This window comes from Excalfactoria chinensis, chromosome 5, assembly GCF_039878825.1.
Source record: "Excalfactoria chinensis isolate bCotChi1 chromosome 5, bCotChi1.hap2, whole genome shotgun sequence".
In the NCBI taxonomy this organism is placed as follows: Eukaryota; Metazoa; Chordata; class Aves; order Galliformes; family Phasianidae; genus Excalfactoria; species Excalfactoria chinensis.
This window is the reverse complement of record NC_092829.1, coordinates 19,441,654-19,458,061: the sequence shown is the minus strand read 5'-3', so window position 1 is coordinate 19,458,061 and position 16,408 is coordinate 19,441,654. Positions and strand designations below refer to the sequence as shown.

At 44.6% G+C, this 16,408-nt stretch overlaps 2 protein-coding genes across 2 annotated transcripts; one reads left to right on the top strand and one right to left on the bottom strand.

Moving 5' to 3' along the window:
* Positions 1-546: 546 nt before the first annotated feature.
* ALKBH1 (alkB homolog 1, histone H2A dioxygenase) lies at positions 547-13,953 on the bottom strand. Its single transcript, XM_072337068.1, has 6 exons — positions 13,816-13,953; positions 10,726-10,834; positions 8,525-8,687; positions 5,018-5,108; positions 3,682-3,875; positions 547-3,147 (listed from the first exon to the last, which is right to left on the bottom strand). The coding sequence occupies exons 1-6, from the start codon at positions 13,951-13,953 to the stop codon at positions 2,724-2,726; spliced, it is 1,119 nt and encodes a 372-aa protein (XP_072193169.1). The 3' UTR covers positions 547-2,723.
* A 12-nt stretch (positions 13,954-13,965) lies between these two features.
* On the top strand, positions 13,966-16,322 carry SLIRP (SRA stem-loop interacting RNA binding protein). The gene is made up of 4 exons (XM_072337069.1): positions 13,966-14,119; positions 14,252-14,310; positions 14,898-15,005; positions 16,197-16,322. The coding sequence occupies exons 1-4, from the start codon at positions 14,035-14,037 to the stop codon at positions 16,254-16,256; spliced, it is 312 nt and encodes a 103-aa protein (XP_072193170.1). The 5' UTR covers positions 13,966-14,034; the 3' UTR covers positions 16,257-16,322.
* Positions 16,323-16,408: the final 86 nt, after the last annotated feature.

The following is a 16,408-nucleotide window of genomic DNA, read 5'->3' as shown; positions in this document are numbered from 1 at the left end:
TGCTGTAGAATATTACAAAAATATGTAGCACTAGTTGTTCATATTCTTTTGGACAGATAGTTCATCTATAGATCACACAATGAACAGAGTACATATGCTAAACAAGGTGCTTCATTTCAGGTGGCTTTGAATTAAACACATCATTATCATGTGGCAATCAGCTCATTACACACGTTTTCTTGCAGAACTAGCCCAGATGACCTCTCCTTCCCCTCAACTGCACATAGCAGGGCATCCTACTAGACTGATACCTGTGGTACTGAAGCATTTGAGCTTGTGGCACTTGGGCAATTCTTCTTTCTAAGAACTAGTTCTCCTGCCTTGTATTCCTAGTCTTCACACATCATAGTATCATAGTATCATAGTATTGTGCGAGTTGGAAGGGACCTTAGAGATCATCGAGTCCAACTCCCGGGATTCGAGCCCTCTGTGTAGCAGAGCGGCACTTCTATCCCCTGCTCCACAGGGGGGATTCGAACCCGGGCCCCCTGGTGTTGCAAACGGGAATTCTACCGCTGCGCCACCGGGGCACACAGAGTAAACACACATGGATGACTTTAATTCTTTGGGGTCATTTTTATATGCCCATTTTTAGGTTCTTTTTTTGGGTGTTTGATACAAAATTATACTGAGTACATTTCTCAGTAGCATTAGATAATAAGCTTGACTGCAAGTCTGTAACTCACGTTTTCAGCACAGCAGCATCTAAATAAAAAGACATCAATAATTGCTATTGCTGTTTTCCAGCATTTACTACTATTTCAAACAGTCTGGTTTCTTGTTCTTGAATCACAGATAGATGGGGCCCTGGGCAGCTTGGTCTAGTATTAAATATGAGGTTGGTGGCCCTGCCTGCAGCAGGGGGTTTGGAGCTTGATGATTCTTGAGGTCCCTTCCAAGCCATCTATGTTTGTAGGGAATTGAAGACATTTAAGAAATGAAAATATAAGATAGTTCAACCTCAGCCTGCTACAGTCCAGTTTGGTTTTTAACAGCCTAGATCTTAGATCCTCTCTAAGCTTTGGTGATAAGGGTGTAGGTAGATTTTTTGTTTTTTTCTGAGTTAAGAACATAGTTTGCCTTCTCACTGTAAGGGAGACGAGCATTCCTCTCCCTGTCCCCACCTACAGGTGCCACTAAAGGAACTCGGCTGCTCTCTGAGACCTACCCAGACAGTTACATTGTAACCTCTCTCTGCAACAGTATGCACTCTTCTAGGGCTTAACTGTAACTACACCAAACCCACGGGTATAGAAAAGACAATCTTCTGGCGCAGAACTTGGAAGTGAGATACTAAACACTGTATCCGATTATTTTGGTCATTAAATTACTGGAACTCACTGCAGTGTTGTATATGGAATTAACTGCACAGATGCACAAACAAATAATCACCTGCAGTGAAATAAGCAGATCCAACACACTTAGCCCAGTGAGGAAAAGATGCCATATACACACTAAATTGGACTTGGATACCACAGGCCGTACCCCTCAGAAACTACCTGACATACCCAAAAGAGCTCTTAAGCAAAGAGGCCTTGCAGACATACACGTAGGGCTTCTCTGCCAGAGCTGGCAGATGGCAGAGCAATAGATCTAAAAGATGCCTGGAGGAAACAGTACAAGGGATGCAGCAGCATGAACAATACATTGAAATAACCAACAGGGAGAAAAAGAAAGGGAAAAAGAAAAAAGCCCCAAACCGATAGAGATCTTTAATTTAAAAGCTGGGTAAGTTTATTCATTGGAAAGTGCAACAAAATACCCTACAGACAGAGCATTCCACTCCGACAATTAAAACTGCATTAAAAAGCTGATAGGAAGGTCTGAGTCTTAAGGAGAAAGAGAACAAAAGCCAGTACTTTGCTTTGTTTCAGTGTATTTATCTTTGGCAACAGAGATACTCACTGATAATTGTCTTTTTTATGTACTCAGTCTACAACTTCATTGCTTTTACTTGAAAGACATTCTGTAACGTACAGATGCCAGCTTGAGGCTGCAGGACCCTAAGCTGCAGGCACTTAAAGGAGGAAGTTGTGAAAGAATGGGGGTTTAGGATACTCAACTGATATTCTAATATCACCCCATGTCGTTTCCCTTTAAAAGCTGAGGTATGCAAGAAGTCCAGATCCACTCAAAATCATTTTCTGCTGCAGCTGAGGGGCTGCAAGCAGGCAGAAGGAGAGCACAAGGCTAGAACAAGCTCACCACGTGTTGCTCAAGGGAGCTGCTAGTTTCTGATCACTGAACCAGTTTTTGCAGTAGAAGTAATTCTCTTGGAAATGCTGCAGGTAGGTTTCATAGCAACCTACTTTCCCTCACATTTGTTAATGCACTCCAGCTGAGCTTTACTAGCCTGATTAGCTTCTTTAATAAACAGCAGTGGTATCATTTGCTAGCACTTTCTGCCCTATTATTTCAAAATAATTTACAAACATAACTGAACCCAGCTTACGGTTCTGATAAACAGGTCAGAAAGTTGCAGGGAATACATCGTAAAAGAAACCAAGTACAATAAATGCCCACAACGAAGTTCATCTTCTGAGTCCCAGTCCTATATTTATCCTTCTTTCCCATTTTATTTCTTTATCCCAGACCCCAACCTCTTCCTTAAAGCAGCAGGGACTGCTTTTATTCCGCAGTTGTTTCTTAATGCCTGTATAGACAAAGACTTCTAGTACAACTGATGTTGTCCATTCAGTCCACGTTAGCACAATCTTCAGGTCTCAGCTGTCAAAATTTGGTTTATGTCTCTTGGCTCTGCTGTTCTCCTGATGGTGACTGTCTTCAGAGGGTGTCTGACTCTCTGTGTTTGTCCCAGACTCCTCTGGAAATTTCTGACCCTCAGCCAACACCTGTCGAATAGTCATGTTGATACGGGAAGACTGCAGGTACTTAGCACAGACCTGCCAATCCTCATCAGAGCTTTGCTCAATGACTGAGCCAACAGGAAGGTCTGAAGAAAGTGCTTGGTCGAGGCATGAAGGCAAAGCTGTCCCTTCAGGGTTGGGAAGGACACGGGGGACAGCATGGTACAGCAGACGGCTGAAGCCAGACATCACCATGATATCCCCACTGTGCATGAACATCGCTGTTGGGGCCTCTTCCCGCTTCAGGCCCCCAAGTAAAAATATAGAAGACTGTCCAAAACTAAAGATGGTATGAAGATAAAAAGAGAAAACAAATCAAGGTAGAGAAAATTGTATGTACAATAGGAAAATATTAGCAGCAACTGTATTCCTTTAGAAAACTACAACAAAAACAATCTAAGCCATAAAATGCTGATGGACTCCTTGTTAGTACACGGAGAACATGGAAAACAGATGAAGAGGACTAGTTTACTTTAGACACAGTGTGAGCAGTTGCTTTGCCCAGTTCTGATGTTCTGCTGAGGTATTTCATGCTTGCTGCTTAGTACCCAAATTGCCACTGCTGCTTTAGAGCATAGCTGTGCCCTGTACTGACAGCAATTCCACTGAGATGCCACATCCGTACCATTCAAGCAGTCTTCAAGAAATCTATGTCCCTGAGCTACACCTTCCTAATGTTCAGGTCTTTGGAGAATAAAGATTATATGCTCAATTAGCTAATTACGTCATACTAACTTCCTATAACTATGTGTGATCATGGTGAATATAAGTAAATAAATCCACCGCACCTTCAGTAACACTTAAATGGACTCACCTGAATGATAAAAGGGGACGAGAATGGTCTAATTCAGACTCATCCACGTGAATTCCCAGTGAAGAATCAAAGTGATAATAGTTCAAGATCCCTGCTTGGGCTTGGAAACCCCGGAATCCACAGGCTGCAGCCACTTGTTCTGACAAGAATGCAAGGTCTGAGGGGAAAGGAGTGTGGTGATTTGCTGAGTACTTCTGGAGGAAGGAAAGTGACAAAAACAAAACAAAACAAAAACAGAAAAAGAGCAAACCTAGAACATCAGAACAGCAAATGCAACCGGAAACAAACAAGGAATCGTATCTCAGAAGTCTGGCTGATAGTCATAAAGAAGGACTACAACATAGGCATAAAGAAAGAAGTTTTCCTCGAATCATTTAATTCTGGGCCCATGCTAAACTTGCCTGAATTAACAGTTTTTCATTTTAATCACGGAGTTGCACATTCTAATTAAACTCAAAGTTGGTACATTAATACCAACATCCTGAGGATCTACCTCAGGTCATTCAGTCACCACCTAATTCTGCTAATGGAGAGTTCTGTATCTTGCCAACAGAGTTCATTGCAGAGCTCTGAAACAAACATCTTTGCTCCTTCTTTGAAGGAGAAGACAGACAGGCATCAATAGCAAACCCACTTTTTCCTCTCTTCCTCAAGTGATTTTGACTGACAAGAGTGAAAGGGAGTAATCAAGTTTTCTTAAGGCCTCAAAATAATATGCTGATCTGGTAAATACAAGGCTGCAAACCGATTTGGTTAAGTATCTGTAATACACTGATAGACTATACATAATCACCCTGCTGTCCTTTCTCAGCCTCTATCTGACTCAATCTGCTGAACAAGTTTATTCATGTCTCCACGATGTTGAGGAGCCCCAAAATAGCTGTTATTTGGTGAGACTGTGCTATACTGGTTCAGATTCTAAGTTCAAAGTCACATCCTAAGCAGACTCTTCCTGCTCTCACCCCTCCATTGAGGAGCAGCCTCTCTCAGAAGTGCCTGTCTTTGAGCACGAAAGGTCAATCTTGCTCTAAGTGCTCTTGATACTATCCCTTTTAGAAAAATGCTCACTTATCCTGAAATGGAGTCACAGGTCTAGAGCAAAGCGTACACTCCTGTGTTACATTTTGAAGCAAAGAAGGCTTTTGCTGTCAATTCCTCTTTAGTGAATCCAGAAAGATTAAAATGTTCTTAGGAGCACAGTGAGTTACAGCCCTTCCTTGAGACTGTTGCATAGGATTCTATGAACCTTACTGAACTTTGTTCCATAATACCCTCTTTGTGTCTGCCATTCTGAGTACTTACATTGAAGAAAAGGAAAAGAATTAAATTGCAATACCTTGGTATCCCAATTATAATGGTAACCAAGGGTCACCCAGCGCAGCTTCTCCAGTAAGCTTCGGGGCTCACATTTACTGGAACCTTTCCTTCTGCAAAGACAAAATTGAAAGAAACCGGATGCATGCTAATTTCTGAGAGATTTCATTGCACTGTAGCATGCAGTAATGAGATTCATTCATCCACACGAGCCTCTGAAAACCATCAATGCTAAACTTCTATTTTATTTTACTTTTGTGCCACTGTTTGTTGCTGAAATTTCTGTTTCCAAACTGAATTTCAGAACTGAAAGTTCAGTTCATGCAACCTGCACCAGTTGTGGAGTCTACTGCCAATTGCTGTTGTATTTGCTCTCTGGTACCTAAGCTGGGATATCAGACAGAGTCAACGCAGTGAACTGGCACAGACTTATAAGCCAGAATTACTTCAGTGCAGCTGAATCTATGAAGAGGTAAAACTTATAAACACAAGAATGAACTATTCCAGGCACTTAGTGGAAAATTACAAGAAAGAAAAATGTGTAAGCTGACAGCAAAGTACATGAAGCTGTAAAACACTCTCCTAAGCAAAAAGCCATTAGTTCTACTGCTTGGTACTTTTACATGAATTGCTTAGGATGAATTAGCTCTGTAAGGTGGCTTTAGATATGAATATATGCATCTTGTAATGTCAAGGAATCTAGACTATGGGTGTTTTCTATCCAGGATGTCACAGAGGACAAAAAGTACACTGGATTTATTATTATTAAGGCAAGAGCAGCATAATGCATACCAGAACTGTTTTCCTCAAGTGACAACCTTAATGCAGTGACCCGTAACCTCACAACAATTTACCCTTCTTGCTTGAAAACGTGGGAGGCAGGAAGAGACCTCAGGGATGGGCTTTTACTATGGCTTAAAGAAAAGTCCTCACAAACTTACATCAGAGTACTACTGTATAAGTCAGACAGAAGCATGCTAGTGACAAAGACAAAATAGAACGTACACATATATCTTCTAGCCCACTTTTGCCAGCAATTTCAGTTTCTTTTCTTATGCTTAGTCATGAGATACGGTAAAGAAGGAAGGGAAAGGGAGGAGACAGAACAGAACAGTAGCGCCAGATGGTTGGCTCTCATTTATAGCCTCATTAGTTCAGCAAGGCATGATCTCCATTACAAACGTGAATTAATAGTATCTGTGCTGCCATGGTCAACTGTCAGCCAAGCATGTGCATTCAATGTGCATTTCTACTGGATGCACAGCTTGTTTCTGCCCTTCACTTCACTGATCTTTAGTATTAGTAGCTCGTAAGCTAAACCAGGAATAAGAGCTAAAAGCCAGTTTCTTTACCTGTAGTGATTTTTTCATAGTTCACTGAACATTGAAAGAAAGTCATCTTTCCAGTTTCCTTCTTTGTCACAGGTTAATAGCAACTGCAATTGCCATAATGCAACCACACAGTAAGCATCAACTACATGTTGCTTGGAACCATTTATGGAGCCTATTAACAAGTAAGAACATTTAGAAAATTGAGAGGCCACAACTCGTTCCTCTGCATCTCCTAAACGATAAGTTAATGTTCATAATTAAACATTTTTAGCACCTGCCTTTTGAAAGTGCCCTTCATCTCCTTTAGCTACTGTGCTAACATTCACACAGAACAGGAACACTGGCTCAGAAGGCCTAAGTTCCCAGAATTTATTATTTTGCGTACGATTTCATATGTGGTTGTTTAGAAGGGGAAAGTCTGGAGTGTTACGTATTTGGAAACAATGAGTTCCTAAGTTGTAGTACAGGTGCTCCTGCAAGAAGACACTGAGAAGTTCAGGTTAAGCTACATTAGAAAGAGAGCAAGACTGAAGATTATGTGGGGAGATGCTCTGAAACATTCTTTTTTTTCTTTACTTGCTGATGAATGATTCCATCTGTAAAATCCCCCCAACCTTTCTCTTGCATATACACACACGTATATCCCTCACAGGGACTCGCGTCCTCCACACTTTAAGAAAATACTCCACTTTGCAGGGAGAGCACAGCATATGTTTCTAGGAACTGTATGGACTCTCCCTACCTTATGATTCCTGCAAGCAGCAGGTATGTCATCATATGCTTAGGTATCTATCTGAAGGAAGATTAAAAAGCCTTAAAGAAGAAGATGGATAGATAAAAAGCGTGAAAGCCATATCCAGCCTTGGAAACAGACCTCCTTCTAGCTAAGCATGCTGTTTCCCCACTCTCTGAAAAGCTCTCACTCCTAATACCAGACAAATTGGCTACTTTGATCTGCTTCCTCCTAGGTAAGCACAGACACCACACTTTGCAGATGTGAAGACCAAGCCAAATGCTTAATAAAACTGGTGGTGTTTCTGCCAGCCATTGCTCTTCCAAATGCTGTTTTCAACTGAACTAGATTCAGCTGCAAATTAACCTCTGTTCTGATCATCCCATGTATGCAGGAGGTACTGCTGGGAAAGGTCTGTCAAGCTGGAACAGTACCCAACTTTTTTCCAACTAAGCCTGGAAAACTCAAGTGCAATCTAATGTCTCTCCCAGGTATGAATATTTAGAAGCTCACACTTTGCTTTGGCAAATCCATTTCTTGTGGATGTTAAGAATATTCCTTTAAGAAAAATCTCGCACATCCATTTTCCTGACAGGCTGTAGAGGAAGATGAGAGCTGCAGGAAAATCCGCTCACTCCAGCACATGACACAATCTTATCAAAAATAAGCAATTAAATCAACAGTGGTAAAATCTAAATAAATGATGATTGTATGCTGTAAACAGCATCGAACTGCTTTTCATTTTTCAATTATTACTTAAAAAAAACAGCTTTAGTGCTTAGATTTTAACATTTTCAGTTGCACTTTAAAGCTTGGACAAGTTCTCTATTAACCTCCAAATCAGGTAGAAGAAAGGCAGCTTTGTCTGCCACAGAACTCTGATCCGGTGGGAATCTTTCAAAGTAAACAAGGTTGACATTAAAATGGCACCCATTTAATTGCTATCTCAGAATGGATGAAAGAAAAAAATCTGAAAATCAAGAGATGGAAACTGGTTGATCTGAGTGCATATACAAAAAAGTGAATATACAGCTTTTCAATTACAGCGCACTAGATCCAGCAGCTGACTGGAAAGAAGAGCTAGCAGGCACAGTGTGTTTGGACAGGACCCATTTTGCCTCAGGAAAACTGAGGTCTAAGGGGACCTCATAGTTCCACTTGTAGTTGAGCTTCACAAGCTTCTGAGCACCACAACATCAGCCAGGGTTTCTATTTTACCCTAAACTGATAGAATTGGCATGATTTGCTACTAGAAAATCATGTTGTTAATGTAAAAGAAGAGATTCCGCAAGGATGCACATCATAGAAATAGATCTTTAACTTGACATGTCTGACATGACCTGTATACTGCCAACACATACACAGTCTTTTTCAGCTTCCTTTCCTTGCTATTTTTAATTCAGCCTTCTCAGAGCTGAGCACTTCTGGCTCTGTTAGTTTTGACCAAAGGTTATTCTGGACTCACCTCAGCTTTTCCTTGCTTTGCCCCCACAGATCAGCAGTCTTCTCAGGAGCCATGTGCAGGTCCAGGTTGCAGACATTGGGTTTCTGGGTGTATAGCTTGAGACACTGTTTCACCCAGTGACGCTGGCAGCCCGGAAGGAAAGGGTTTTGTATGAAAATAAACCCTGACCACAGAGAAAAAGTAAGGGGGAGGGAGGGGGGGGAGAAAGTATGGTTAGACACATCCCTATTTTTAATAAAATCAGAGAGAAGAAGGGTTGGAGGTACTGAGAGAACACCTTACAAATCTATTAACAGGTCTGAAAAGTTAAGATCTGCTGTTTTTTCAGTCCAAAAAATGTATCCCTGTAAGTTAGAAGGCATGGCAGGCACTCAGAGCTGGTCTGAATAAACAAAAAAGGCCATAACATGTCTGCTTAAGGTACACAGATTGCAGGTAAAGGGGCAGGAACTTTGAAAGAAAGATAAGGATACGGCAGGAATGAAGGAAAAGGAGGTTTCAAGGTTTTGCCCTATTCTGTCTTTTTGAACTTCTCAGTCATATCAAGGTAAACAGACAAAAATAGATGAAAAAGGAAGAAGCAAGTCTAGGTGTCTCAGTAGGACGCAAGCTTGCCTTGTGGCCTTTATAAAGCAGTAATAAAAGCATGGAAAAATCTTCCTGCCAGCATATCTCACAGACCTCAGAAGATTAAATTAAGTGGTTAGAAAATGAGCCTTCAGTGTAGTAATAAGACACTGTCATTCACTTTGTTCTGTTCCCTGCACCTTCAGTCTACAGGTAGCTTCCTTACAGGTCTGATTCTAACAAGTTTCTTTGCCAGACACATTAAATTTACTTTCTGTTGGCCTCTGTATAGAACAGAGTAATAACGTTGCCCTTCCTGTCTACAGCTTTTGATATGCAGTTTTCAAAACACTTTACTACCTATATGAATTACGCTGTAATAGAGATGTATCGCCTCCAAGTACTAGTGAAGGAATTAAAGCGTGGAGGGCTAATTACACAGAAGTGAGAACAAAAATCCAAGCATTGAAGGCAATATTTTTGGCCTTGAAAGGGTTAATCCAAGTGAAAAAAGCAAAAGAGGAATTCCTTAGGGATAATAAATTCTGCCTTGAGGATGCAGATGCAGTTTTCGTACAGCAGCACACTAAGTATGAACTTATGCCTAGCACAAGTGGTCTCCTGCCTCAATCTCAATAAGACAAGCCGGTGTCAACAAGAACAACCAGTCATAAAACCAGTTCATCCCGTAGGACAAATTGAGCTTGAGTCAGTAGTGCACCCTTGTGGCAATTAAGGCTGATTGCACATTGGCCTATGTGACTAAAAGCTACTTTAAGGGGCTTGCAAAGAATGGAGCCAGACTCTTCTCCAGGATGCATAGCAAGATTATGGGAAGCAAGTTACAACTTACAGCAATGCAGATTGTGATAAAAGGTGAAAAAAAAACTCACAATCACAATCAGATCAGCTGAGTACTAGATCAAGTGCACAGAGAGTAATCTCTGTCCTTGGAGATAAGCTGAACTCACTCAAAGCTCTCAGCAACCTGATCTAACTCTCAAACTGGCCCTGCTTTAAAGCAGAGAGGATGGAACAGAGAGCTTGAAAAGTCCCATCCAACCTGACATCTTTCTGTGACTCTACTAAGTGATCTGAAAGTCTAATATCAATTTCAGTTTTTGAAATAATGTGTCTAATGAAATTATTCTATTCCTTGCATAGGACAAGAGGTCAATATTCAGTTCCTGTACACCAGTAAATAGAGGCCACACTTCAGGCCTGAAGTGGCTGTATTTCAGTCTCTTATCTAATGCTTATGATATATGTTGAGGAGGAGCTGATGCTGCAGAACTGTAACATTTCTATCAAAGGCTATGGCAATATGGATTCATTCCTACAAGGGATGGTCTGTTTGGTTAAGGTACCACAAAACTACTGGTTCTTCTGTTCTAACATCCATGTATCACTACATCTCATCCTCTAACTCATGTGTTTGTCCTCCTGCACTTAAAAAAAGAAAGGAAGCAAACCAACAAAACTACAAGAAAAAAAAACACCAAACCACCATCACAACCATTAGACTACGCTGAGGCAAACCAAAGGAGATTTTTCCTATGGGACAAGAAAGATAAAATGGAGGATGCCTGAATCAGAAGCAACAAAGTTGTAATTATTTCTTCAGAGGCACCTACCTGGGTACCCACTGAGGCCATAGGCTTTCCACCGGCTAACTGGCTGCAGTCCTGCCCTGCAGGCATCTTGGTCACTGACTGAAGAAATGCTGAGCTGTGATCTGAACACCTGGTAAAAGAAAGCAGATCTGTTAAAGGGAGGTGAAAGAAGAAACAGATGCAAAACTCATTCAAAAACAGCACCCAGAGAGTGCTACCATATTCCATTAAAATAAGGGGAACCTTGTGAAAACAAGGGAACTATTGTCTGAACAACCGTGACCAGGACGGGACACATAGAGCTGCTAACAGTTAGTGCCTACAGCTTTTACAAGACTTGGGAATCGGGAGAGATGTCCTTCATTCATAAAGAATGGTCTGTATTAAGAAAAAACTCTGCACTGTTTGTCCATTGCCACATTACAGCTCAATCTGTGAAAGTCATTCTGCTGAGTATCAGTCTCCATGAGAGAGCAATATGTAGTCCTCGTAACGCTGTACACCTTCAAAGCGTTTTCTTTGCTTTTCAAAGCATCACAGTTATTGCTCAGAATTCCACAGGGCAGAGGACTGTTCTCATCCATAATTACAGGAGAAAAGGGACAGCGATGAAGTTGCCAGAACTGTCTGAAGGCCTGCAGAAACCCTATAAATGCTGAATACCACATTGTTACCACAAGGGTAAGGAGCTCAAGGGTCAGCAAGATGTATTTTCTCAGTGTACTACACTGGATTGCAATGATACCTGTTTCAGCTGTAATAAGCCCACGCTGTTACTGAAAGAAACGTATCCACCACACTCTCACTGCCTTCCTTCCTCAGGACCAGGAACTCTCCCAGGGAGGACAGCGTTGAGGTACATTGCTATTGTTGCGGCTCAGTTCCCCAGTCCTGCTCCCCATACAGCTGTGCAGAAATGCAGCTTTACATTAGGAACTGGGGAAATAAGTGGCGGGAGGTGCACCCTCAGCAAGTTTGCTGATGACACCAAGCTGAGTGGTGCAGTCGATACGGTGGAGGGAACGGATGCCATTCAGAGGGACCTTGACAGGCTGGAAAGCTGGGCTCGGGTGAACCTAATGAGGTTCAACACGGCAAAGTGCAAGGTTTTGCACTTGGGCCGGAAGAACCCCAGGCACTTGTACAGGCTGGGAGGAGTTGTCCTTGAGAGCAGCTCGGCAGAGAAAGTCCTAGGGGTCCTGATAGATGAGAAACTTAACATGAGCCAGCAGTGCGCTCTGGCAGCCCGGAAGGCAAATGGGATCCTGGGCTCCATCAGGAGAGGGGTGGTCAGCAGGGATAGGGAGGTGGTTGTCCCTCTCTACTCTGCTCTTGTGAGGCCCCATCTGGAGTACTGTGTTCAGGTGTGGAGCCCTCAGTACAAGAAGGACATAGAGCTGTTGGAAAGGGTCCAGAGGAGGGCCACGAAGATGATCAGGGGGCTGGAGCACCTCCCCTATGAGGACAGGCTGAGGGAGCTGGGTTTGTTCAGCCTGGAGAAGAGAAGGTTGCGGGGTGACCACATTGCAGCCTTTCAATACCTGAAGGGAACTTACTCCCAGGAGGGGAGCAAACTCTTCGAAAGGGCTGATAATAGCAGAACTAGGGGAAATGATTTTAAGTTAAAAGAGGGAAGATTTAGGTTGGATGTTAGGGGGAAGTTCTTTACTAGGAGAGTGGTTAGGTCCTGGAACAGGCTGCCCAGGGAGGTTGTGGATGCCCCGTCCTTGGAGGTGTTCAAGACCAGGTTGGACAGGGCTCTGGGCAACCTGATCTAGTAAAGGCGTTATGTTTGGTGGCCCTGCTAGGCAGGGGGGTTGGAACTACATGATCCTTGAGGTCCCTTCCAACCCGGGTCATTCTGTGATTCTGTGTGATTCTGTGATTCTGTGAGGTAAACAAGACTTCGTTTGTACTGGTTTAATGAAATTAAGGCCCAAGTGCGAGCGCTCCCATCCTGCAGTGGCAAATGAGGTGTAAATCAGTTTCTACAGGCTGAGAAGACAACTCTAAACCAGCGCTGGGAGGCAGCTTCTGGCAACATGCTCAGTGTTACCAGCTTCTCAATTCTGCCAGCAGCAGCTCTGTAACTGCCAGCCTCGAAGAGCTTTATTCCGAGTCCTGTCCACAAAGGGGGGAAATTCCTTTGACTGAGCCTTTACTGCTTTCCCATCTTCTCCAACTGCTTACACATTGGCTGCTGCCACGGCTTCCCAAGAACAAGACCTGCTCCTACGCTGAGAGATTATATATGCTGAACTAGTAAAACATGCCTTGTAGCAGAGCAGCTGCGGATGTCACACTTCACTGGAAATCTCCATCACTTGAAGCACTTTTCTGAGAGAAGAAGAACAACAACAGTATCTGTGCTGATCTGGCTGGCCTGCAGTGCTTCTTTAAGGGGAAAACTCTATGCTTTTAACCTGGGGAGGAAGAGGAATCAAAGACTCTTTCACTAAAAAGCTGTCAGCTAATCCCAGAAGGTAAAAGGCACAAGAGAAAGACATGAAGAGAGGACGGATGCTCGTGATGCTTTCACTCAGGTGGTGAAACCACTGAACCGCAAAGACACATCTTTCAGAGGCTCTCCCACTCGTGGCTAAACCAGATGGTTGTTGAGACAGCAGGAAAAGAAACTTCACCGAGAGGAAATCCGCGCCGGTTCTGGCCACATGTTCCTCGGGTGGGACAAGCACACCCTGACCCTGCTCTGACTCTCCCCACGTTTCCGGGCCCAGCACATTCAGCACAGGAGCTCCGCACACCGCCACATCCCACCCGTTCGGCCACGGGCCCGGCTCCGCCATCACCCCTCGTGGCGCCCGGACACGAGGCGCTCGGCCGAGGCGGCGTCCGGGCACGGGCCGCTCCGCGCCTCACCATCGGGGGGCGCCACCGTCCATCGCGCGGGGCCTTCGCAGGCACCGCCTTTCCTAAGGCGCCCGCGTCCGGCCCCGTCGGGCCCTTCGACCCTACGATGAGGCTGGAAAAGCCCGGGGACTGCGCGCAGATCCTCCCGCGGGCGGAGGCGGGCCGACGGGGCCTCGCCGTGCCGTGCCACCCAGCGGCCCCCGGCCCCGCACGAAGAGGGCAGCGACACCGAGCCGTTACCTGCCCCCCCGGCGCGGAGAAGTCCACCACCCCCCGCAGGTCCGCCGCGTCGCGCTGCCGGTAGAAGCGAAACAGCCGGCGAAAGGCGTCCTCCCCGCCCTCCCGGCCCAGCGCCGCCGCGGCCGCCCCCGCCGCCATTTTGGCTGCGCCGCCGCATTCGGACGGCGCGCGCTACCGACGCGAGGCGGGGCGGGGCTGAGGAGCGGCGCGGCTCACAAGATGGCGGCGGCGCGCGGGGCGGTGCGGCAGTCACGGCGGATCTTCGACATCTTCGTGGCCGAGGTTCCCTGGACGGTGTCGAGCAGTGAGTACGCGCCGGCTCCTTCCTTCACTCCCCCCCTCCCTACCAGCGCTTGGGGCTGCCGTGGCTCCATCCCCTAATGGCGCAGGGCCTGGAGCTGCGGGCCGCGTAACCGGGCGTGCGTTTCTCCCGCAGAGGAGCTGAAGGAGTACTTCTCGCAGTTCGGCTCCGTGCAGAGGTGCCAGTTGCCCTTCGTGAGTATCCGCCGTTGGCCCCCGCAGCCCCCCGGCCCCACCTGCTGCGCTCGGCTCGCACCTTCTCACCTCCCCGGGCACCGGTTCCCCCGCGCCGCCCCAGGCCTCTCAAGGTTAACGTTTGCCGTCGGCTTTCCAAGCCGGGTTGCTGTGGCTTTACCTGGCAGGCGCTGAACTATCAGTGCCACGAGCACACGCTACGTTAACCTGCAGGTAGTGGGGCAGGCTCCTTTTCAAATTAGGCAGCCATTTATTTAAATGACGCTTCTATTGTGACTGACCTAATAGTAGGTAGCCACGATTTGAGGCTACCAGCCCTTCATTATTCCAGTCCTACAGCTATAACTTAGAATCTTAAATTTAACTCATTGCTAGACTCGAGAGAAGGGGATTCACAACAGCCTCTGACAGCCCCCACTGCCCCTCCCAATGTCAATGGAAATTCATGTTTTAAAGTATGAAGCAGACTCCTGAAATGGTTGTACTTGTTTCTGATTGTGTCCAATTTAAGCATCCAGAAATAGCATTTAACAGCCCGTGTAAACACTTCCTACAGTAACCAGCTTCTTCCTTTCACCCCTAACTAGGACAGAAACACAGGCTTTCACAAACGTTACGGCTGGATTAAATTCTCATCTCCAGAAGAGGTTCAGAATGTGCTGCAGAAGGATTCCCACATACTGGAAGGCGCCAAGGTAACACTGCAACTCCTTTAGTGAAGCAGCTTATGGAGTTGGGTCTTTAATTCTGCTCCCTATTGGATGCAGTGAACATCAAATTAATGCCATACTTATCCAAGTGAGATGAAGCACCTTACCACTTCAGTATACTTTCAGGGTGTTTCTAAACTAAAGGAACACAAACGTGGTGAAATTCTTGAGCCACTGCTGTGCATCCCTTTGTCTGTCTGTAATAAAGCTTTCTGCAGGCAGACTCCAACATAGAATTTGTATTCTAGGGGAGAAGGGGGAATACGACCGAATACAAAGTTAAGCTTTAAACCAGCAAAAACAAGTGACAGTGCAGTGACAGCTGGAAGCTTACCTTTGGTATAGTCTAAGGTGAATTACTAAGGGGACTTTACTGTAGACTTGCATGCACTTCAGCTGACCTAGCTAAAGAGCTACCCTGGGGGCTGCTGGAGCAGGCATTATCAGTTAATGACTTCAGATACTCAGTATGAATTTGGCCATGTTGTTCTAACAAGCAATGTTAAGAGTACAGCCGATTTGGAAGAGATGGCAGGGGGCCTTGTCGTATGTTGATTATGGTAAAGCCTTTTGTTTAAATAGTTCATACTACAGCTGCCTTTGCTTGTTGTCGTTACTTCACAGTGTCTTACACTTGACCTGTGAGTTAACAAGTTGACCTGAGCAGCAAACCTTCAGTAGTAGTTTACTGAACTCACTCTTAAGATGCGATGAGCCAGGCAATAATACTGGGTAAATTGAGTTGAAAATAACATGGGGTGTTACCTGTAGGCAATTACCAAAATAAGTACAGTGACTACTGTAGGTAAATCTTTAGTGTGAGTTTCTCAATTTCTTGGAAACTCTGCTGCGTTTCATTCTTGAAGTTGCAAGGTATCCCTGCTCACTTACCTGCCAGTGAAGCCAAGGACTGTTAACAGGAGATATAAGAGCTAAGTCCCTTCTTTTTATGAAACAGAAGGTAGAATAAGAGCACTGCTGTTAATTTCACCTGAAATTCCAAGCTTCCAAGACGTTGTGCATGAGCACAGCTAGTCTTATCAGTACTTTTATTTAACATTCCCTGCAGGACTCAGCTGTGGCTCTCACACATTAACGCCCACCTTCCATACAGATGTTTCAGAAATAAGAAGTCAAAGCTTCTTGCCTAACGTGAACAATTTCTATTGCTTTCAGCTAACGCTCAGACAGCAGCAAAGTAGAAGACAGCTTCAACCAAAGAGAGAATCAATGTGAGTGAACTGTGGAAAGAGGCTTTATTTCACTAAATGTAAAGAAACTGAAATAAAGATTATGGAGAAACTGTGAGTATTGGATTTAAAACAGAATCCAGCTGCTTCCCTTCCTTGTTCAAATTAACTATGGAACAACACAGAAACACAGGTAGA